Source organism: Homarus americanus, unplaced genomic scaffold (assembly GCF_018991925.1).
Source record: "Homarus americanus isolate GMGI-L3 unplaced genomic scaffold, GMGI_Hamer_2.0 scaffold53233, whole genome shotgun sequence".
NCBI lineage: Eukaryota > Metazoa > Arthropoda > Malacostraca > Decapoda > Nephropidae > Homarus > Homarus americanus.
The window spans coordinates 64,115-72,500 of NW_024751660.1; the positions used below are offsets into that span (position 1 = coordinate 64,115).

At 49.2% G+C, this 8,386-nt stretch overlaps 1 protein-coding gene across 4 annotated transcripts in view; it reads left to right on the plus strand.

Annotated features, from left to right (window-relative positions):
- Positions 1 to 4,164: 4,164 nt before the first annotated feature.
- LOC121854708 (teneurin-m-like) overlaps positions 4,165 to 8,386 on the plus strand; it is an 82,153-nt gene continuing 77,931 nt past the window's right edge. For all 4 annotated transcript variants that reach the window (XM_042349439.1, XM_042349441.1, XM_042349440.1 and 1 more), the window contains exon 1: positions 4,165 to 7,851. In XM_042349439.1, coding sequence (XP_042205373.1) covers positions 4,314 to 7,851 — 3,538 coding nt within the window. In that variant the 5' untranslated portion in view covers positions 4,165 to 4,313. The remainder of the gene's footprint in view (positions 7,852 to 8,386) is intronic.

Below are 8,386 nucleotides of genomic sequence, written 5' to 3' on the forward strand. Positions count from 1 at the left end.
TGTCCGGTTTAGTGGTAAAAAGGCCGGTTTAAGAGGTCAATCAAACCTAGCCTTACCCCCCCCCCCAACCAGCCACCCTTCCAGGTAGCATTAGGGTGTTTAATCATCAGGTGAAATAATCTGTGGTGTCTAATATTAAGGTGATGCGAATTTATGCATAAGGAAGCAGATTTTGGTTATGGCTAGAAATAACTTTATAGGGTGTGTGTGTGTGTGTGTGTGTGTGTGTGTGTGTGTGTGTGTGTGTGTGTGTGTGTGTGTGTGTGTGTGTGTGTGTGTGTGTGTGTGTGTGTGTGTGTGTGTGTGTGTGTGTGTGTGTGTGTGTGTGTGTGTGTGTGTGTGTGTGTGTGTGTGTGTGTGTGTGTGTGTGTGTGTGTGTGTGTGTGTGTGTGTGTGTGTGTGTGTGTGTGTGTGTGTGTGTGTGTGTGTGTGTGTGTGTGTGTGTGTGTGTGTGTGTGTGTGTGTGTGTGTGTGTGTGTGTGTGTGTGTGTGTGTGTGTGAATATCGAGAAATAATGGCGTAGTGTGTTCAGGTTTGGTTAAGTTAGGTTTGGTTTGGTTTGGTTTGGTTAGCTACACAACATAGCCACAGACACTCATCAACATAACACACTCACACACCACAGCCACACAACACACTCACACAACACACTCACCACCACTTAATACAGCTCAACAACACAACACAACACAGCAACACAACACAACGGTAGGTAAGACATCACGTCGACTGCTCTTATCACCCAATATCTCAACTCAGTTAGAGGGAACTTCACCCATCCGTCCATGACTCAATAGCTTAACTTACTCACCTGATTATTTATTACTTTTCACGATGGTTCAAACTGGGCTGACACGAATAGGGATTTATCGTGTGTTAAGTGAGGGATTTATCATGTGTTGAGTGAGGGATTTATCATGTGTTAAGTGAGGGATTTATCATGTGTTAAGTGAGGGATTTATCATGTGTTGAGTGAGGGATTTATCATGTGTTAAGTGAGGGATTTATCATGTGTTAAGTGAGGGATTTGTCATGTGTTGAGTGTAGGATTTATCATGTGTTAAGTGAGGGATTTATCATGTGTTAAGTGAGGGATTTATCATGTGTTAAGTGAGGGATTTATCATGTGTTAAGTGAGGGATTTATCATGTGTTAAGTGACAGACCAGACCGCGTCATTAATAACACCTTAAGGTGATGCGATTTTGTCGTTTACCTTGAGGTTAATTAACGGCAAGTCTACTGTACACATCTTGTCATATCTGGCGTCAAGAATCGCTTCAGTCAACACTACTTCATAAAAAAAACTCCTAAAGTTATATAATGATAATGTTTTCAAAAGTTCATATTTATATAACAAAAAGAAAATAATTTGAGAGTTCAGTTGTTTTTTAGGGAGGATTTTCTTTGAAGAATACGTTTTTTTTTTTTTTTTAGTAGCAAAAGTTTGGCCTTCAGTAGAGACGCATGTACCACCATCATCACTTATATAACTTGAGAGAGGCGCGTGTGAATTTTGTCCAGGTTGATGTTAGGTGAGACAAGAAAACGAAATTTGTCGAGTCTGGTGTGATGAAAGAGGACTTGGTCTGAGTGTGTTGAGGGGATCCGGGCCGGGCGTCGCACAGAGCACCTCGCCTGGGGGTGAGACACACACACACACACACACACACACACACACACACACACACACACACACACACACACTGTTTTTAATTAGTCGTGTAAAGGTGTCGACATTTTAAGTGTGTCCTCACGAAGCGCCGTAAAGTACCTGGCTACGTCGTATTTCCATTTATTCTCTTATCTCGTGTAAAATTTCGCATTGGGGGGTGATGACGTCAGAACTGGAGGCATGTTTGATGGTGGAGAGGTGGAAGGAACCCCCACCCATGGGATCCACTTATTATACTGGAGCCCCGAAAATCCTCTGTCTTTGGCCACTGGTGTAAGGAGGTGTTTTATCTTCCTCGGACCAAACTGCTGCGTTGAGTGTGTTTGTTTGTTTGTTTGTTTGTTTCTGTTTTTGGGTTTAATATAAAGTTTATCCGGGATTGTAATAGTTGGAGGAAGTGTTGAATATTTTATTAAAGATACTTCAAAGACAAAGGGGGTCTCTCTCTCTCTCTCTCTCTCTCTCTCTCTCTCTCTCTCTCTCCTTCATTATCTTTACTCCTTCTTTCATAAGTTTTCTGTTTTACTTCTTCATTATTTTTTTTCTCTCGCCTTTTCTCCCTCCTCCATCACCACCCTTTTTTCTCCCTCCTCCATCACCACCTTTTTTCTCCCTCCTCCATCACCACCTTTTTTCTCCCTCCTCCATCACCACCCATTTTTCTCCCTCCTCCATCACCACCCTTTTTTTCTCCCTCCACCCTTTTTTCTCCCTCCACCCTTTTCTCCCTCTTCTGTACTGTTTACCCTGAGACACGAGGGTGAGGGGACCTGGAGGTAGAGTTTTACGTGTGTTGGGTTGAAGACGAAAGAGGTGGGGAGACACACTTTTCCTCCGGTATAATGTGAGTAGGAGGGTGAGGTGCGGTTTTGGTTGTTGAGGTGCGGTTTTGGTGGTTGAGGTGCGGTTTTGGTGGTTGAGGTGCGGTTTTGGTGGTTGAGGTGCGGTTTTGGTGGTTGAGGTGCGGTTTTGGTTGTTGAGATGCGATTTTGGTGGTTGAGGTGCGGTTTTGGTGGTTGGGGAGCGGTTTTGGAGGTTGGGGTACAGCTTGGAGACTGAGGTTTTGCCTGGAAGTTGAGCTTACTCCTGGAGGTTCAACTTTGAGCCTGGAGGTTTGACCTTGGTGTCTGGAAGTTGACCTTAGGGTCTGGATGTTGACCTTGGGGCCTGGAGGTTGATCTTGGGGCCTGGAGGTTGATCTTGGGGCCTGGAGGTTGATCTTGGGGCCTGGAGGTTGATCGTGGGACCTGGAGGTATGATCTTGGGGCCTGGAGGTAGAGGCGCGGTTCCAAAATGGTGAGGTCTGGTGGTAGCATTAGCGGGAGGCATCATAGCTGGGCCCTGCATATAAATAGCTTATTATTAGTGTATGATGACGAACACACGATTAGCGGGGGTAAGGGAGGGGGGGGTGTGGTAGCAGGGGGAGCGGGGTGATGGTGATGGTAGAAGTGGTAGTTGTGGTAGCAGGGAGAGCGGGGTGATGGTGGTGGTAGAAGTGGTAGTTGTGGTGGCAGGGAGAGCGGGGTGATGGTGGTGGTAGAAGTGGTAGTTGTGGTAGCAGGGAGAGCGGGGTGATGGTGGTAGTAGTGGTGGGAGTATCGCTGATGGTGGGGTGATTCTAGTAGTACTTGTGTTCATGTTCTCGTTGTGTGGTTGTATTGTTTGTGCGCTAACTTAACCTAACTAAATGTAACCAAACCCAACCAAAACTTAACCAAACCAAAGATAAACAACCCCACACCCAACCTAACTCAACCTAACCTAACCAAACCCAACCCCACACCCAACCAAACTCAACCTAACCTAACCAAGCCCACACCTTTACCACAAAACACTACACCCTGATGTAGCTAATTAGTTTCACTCACATTTTCTCACAAACCTCAAGACCAAACGTGAATATAAATTTACTGAAAGAGAGAGAAATATTTTTTTCCTCCCACCCTGTAAGACGGAGGTGAGGTGAGGTGAAGGAAAAAACTGAGGGAAAAATATATTTGTCAAAAACTCCGGTAGTGACCTGGGTGTACCGTGAGCCAGGGAGCGCTTACTGCATATTACCACGGCGGCGTCATGTGCGTGCGTGCGTGCGTGCGTGCGTGCGTGTGCGTGTGTGTGTGTGTGTCAGCGACGAGAATCCTGTGCGTAAATGAGAATTAATTATTATCTCAAGTGGTCTAAGATCTTATGTGTAACCTAAGTGTTTTCTTTAAATGGTTATGTGCTATAGTGTGTAAGGTGTGTTTTGGTACTCCAGTGACAAGCACCCTGTATGATATGTCTGTTAATTAAAGCACTTTAATACCATATTATGTGTAACATGTGTTTCTTTTATATGTGCCAACAGTGTGTAACGTATGTGTTTTTGTGTTACAGCGACGAGCACCCTGGCGTGGTCGACACACGGAGGCTGCACCGTGCTGGTGGATGACCCCGCCGTCATCTCGGACGAGGCTCATCATGGCCAGGCGGCATCCAGAGGTAACCCCCACAACCAGTACCCCCGCCGCAAGCTGCCCGCCACACACCACCCTCACCAGCCTCCCTCAGCCCCCTTTCAGGATCTCTACCTAATCTATGAGCCCCTGGAGGATGGTGTGCTAGAGCTCCCAGGGCTTAAAGTGCCGCCTCGCCGCATGCGTAGAAGTGTGCCGCATGACTTACCTCCCCGCATGGACACTCACCCGCTAGACTCACCCTCCCCTGACCCTCCTCCTGCCTCAGACGCCTCCACCTCTGAGCCTTCGCCCTCCTCCATCCTCCCTATCTCTCATCCTCCTTCTCCTGGCCTCCACCATCTACACATACCCACTTCTGACGCCCCAGAAGCTGACACCTACAGCTCGGACACTACTGACTCACACCCCGCTGACGTTGACTCCTCTACACCAGACTTGCTCCCGTCAGCCACCTCACCTCCTCACAGCTCTCATCTCCGTCATTCACACACACTGACGACTCGTGTCCCTCACCCCCAGCCCCACCAGACCACCGACTCAGTACCCAGCTCAGGTAACCCTTCAGGTACTGGCAGTGTTGTTCCTCTGGCTGTGAGTGGTGAAGCCCACCATCATGACCCAGCGAGTCGTCCTCCCTCACGCCCCTCGGCCCACCGTGACATTATATCACCGCAAGAATCTTCAAGGTCTGAGGAAGATCACTCAAACTCAGGTTCGAGGTTCGCCAAGGTTAAGTTCGTGCCCGAGGTGCGGGTGCCGGTGGGTCACAGTGGGGGGATAAAAGGTGCTGTGCAATTTAAGGTTCCTGAAAAGTCTGCAGACCTGCATGTGTCTGCTGATGACGCCTCCACTGACAGCCAGGATAAAATCTTGCATGGGAAATCAGATCCAGCAGATGATGTTTTCGCTCCGGTAATTGATGTTGTTGAATATTCGGATCCCGAGATGGACACTGAGTTGCCTGAGAAATATGGCGTCGATGATGATGGTGTCGACGGGGCTGCCTACGATAGATCTGAGGATGACAGCGTTGATGGCGGCCTTGTGTATAGTGATGATGATGACGTGACTGCGGGCACTGACGGTGTGGAGGAGGAGCCTGAGGTGGACTACGTGTACGGCGACGACCCAGAGACTGATGGCGCGCATATTGTGGAGTACGAGCAGTTCGACCCCCAAGAGGCTCGTCCCTCACCACACACCGAATATCCACAAGCATACGAGGCCATCCCCAGCGTCCTGCTGGTAACTAACTCTGGTAATAACACCACGTTACAGCGGCTACCTGCCTCCCTACCAAACATTGATTCACTGGACATCATGATGGGAGATGATCCATCAGTATACTCGGCTCACACAGTCCCCGACCCACCAGGTAACACTCGGGGCCAGAAGCCTAAACCTCGGGGTAGACCTCTGAGGCCGTGGATGGCGGCTTTCCCCACCATGCAGACGGACGTTGCTCGCGACGTAAACTCTGACGCTTCAGAGAAAGGCAGAACTTACTCAAGACGACACAACATGTTAAGGAGCGACTCAGCACAAGGTACAACACGCTACTTTAGACCAACGGCAGGACCACCACAAGTACTTGTGACTGAGACGACCTCCTCGTCAGTGACTCGTAAGTTGAAGCCAAGGAGGAAGATGAGTTATTCCCTGGACACTTGGTTCTCCCGGTACGGGCGAGGTAACATGTCCAGCACAGATTCTGTCATAAAGCTGATGGAAGGCGACCCAGAACTGCTAGACTCCTCAGACGACACAGAGGGAAGGTTGTTGAGACGGTCAGCAGTTCGAGATAAACAAGATTCTCCGAGTTCATATTATGATCCGAATGACCCCGAAGGAGGTCCTATTCCTCAGTCAGGCCCCAATAGCTACCCGTCTAGGATCCTGGAGTCCCTGGGTGTACCACACTTCCAGGACGGCGCCAAAACTGACAATAGAAAAAGTTCCAAGATGGCAAAAGATGTGTTTCCACATATTTTCGAATACGACCTCAACGACGACCACGAAGACTACTACTACGACGACGAAGACACCGAGTATTTATACTTCGACGACTTCCCGGTAGAGAACCCACGCAGTCAGAAAGAGCCACAGGACTACGATGATCAGGATGATGAGGACGAGTCAGATGACGTGATCCTCAATGAGGATGATGACTTGGGTGAGGCTAAGGCGGGTTACCGAGACCCTCAGAGTGTTGTCACCCTCAACGCTATGCCACGCAGGCTACAGATGAGACCCACCACCAGCGCCCCCATCAGCGAGACCCAGTACCCGCCGGGGCTGAGGGCGTTGTCGCTCACCAGAGAAGAGTTCCATATAGCCATGCCGGGTCCTCAGGTCAGGACCCTTCCCAATGGCCAGGAGGAGGTAGTGGAGATAGAGGTAGTACCGCTTCCTTCCAGGGAAGGTTCTTACAGTTCCTTGGACACAGGACCCGATTATTCCGCAACACATGACAGATACGGCAAGAGAGTGACTACGACTACCGAGGAGGTTAAAACTACTGCTGATGTGACTTCACCACCATCCCCGCCCCCCACCCCCACCACCACCAGGGTGCCCTCCACACTGCGACCTGGTCCTTCACCCTCCCACATAAAAGCTTCAGTTCCCCTTCAGGTGGCGAAATTCTTGCCCACACGATACCCGCCACCGGACTCGAGGAATTTCAATGCAGCTGCCCTTGAGAACAACCAGCAACAGTCTTCTCTCAGGGGTGAATTCAGTAAAATTCCCAAATTCCTCATGCACAAGACGGAACAAAATTCAGCCTCACCTCGGGCCCCAGCCAGCGGTCACTATACCAAGACGACAGAGGCTCCAATGGTCGATACAGTGGCTGCTGCAAGAGTGTCACCAGCGACCCCTCATGCACCGTCTGGCTCGCTCACTGATCATCGACACCAAGTGAATGTAAACCAGACTGTGAGCGATACCACATCCGTAAACAAGGAAGCTGCGTCTGTAGGTGGCTGGAGCTCAGGAGGTTATCAGACTCGAGTAAATGACCACGTTGGCACACAGGACAGGAAACAAGACACTGAAGATGGTGAAGATTTTAATCCAATATTCTTGTCAGAGAAACACTTCGCGAGCCCTTCTACACGGGGCAAGGATATCCGCTCCCTGGAGGGTCACTCAGTACGTGTTAGTCATACAAACGCATCAGCTGACGTGAGGCGCACCATCCCCAGTCACTCACGACACTCAAATCGAGTAACTGTGAACATTTCCATAGGCACAGAGGACGAAGCTGGAGCGTCTGGTGGGTCGAGCTCATCCAAGAGGCCTCTGTATGTCTTCTCGGTCTCGGTGCCCACCTCTGGGAAAGACCAACAGGCGGACATCACCTTCGTGGAGCCAGTCGACCAACAGCAGCTTGCCTCTGTGTCTCTCTCAGTTCATGGTAACAGTACACATAACATTCAACAGCCTACAAGAGTCAACAGCTTCCCTCCCCTAAGCCTCGCCAGCCCTCTAGTGGCTGTTGACACCAGTGAGCCAGGCGGGTGTAACTGTCCGTGCCCGTGTGATAGTAACAACGCAAACACTAACAGCATCCCGATCCCTTCTGACTTTCTCCCTGACGCAAACTCGACTACTAACGACTCTGACTCTCAACCTACAGTACCTAATGGTTGTGTCGTAGAGGCGACTCCCTCACCCACACTCCCGCCAGAGGTAGTTCAGGAAATGGAAGGTGAGATACAAACTACCTTGTTGTCCCCGAGATGGAACCTGAACTAATGACTAATCCGCCCGCCAGGTGAGCACCAGTGAGTGACGAGGGATATGTCTTCAGGTAGTAGGGAAAAAAACATTAAACCCAGGGTAACAAAAATCCTTAATTGCAGTAGACGGTGACGTATAGGAAAGAGGTTCAGGGTTTTATTTATAAAGTTAATATGGCGGCGAGTGTTGTGATTATGTTTGGTGTAGACACGACCAATAAGACCCCAGTGTGTTGTGACTCTGTGTTGCTGCTGTCAACACTCGCCTTACCCACTGTAGCCATGAAGCAACACTCTTGATGATGTACACGGTAGTATTAACACGTTGCATTACACCAAGTACATATTTGCAGTTAAAAAATCACATGTGCAATACAGTGTGTTCCGGTGCATTTGGTACATTCTTAATATTTTAAGAACTTTGAATACAGAAGTACAAGAAGTAGCCGTCTTGTCGGGGAACACAGTGTACAGCAGAGCTTTTGTCAGCAAACTGTGTACAAC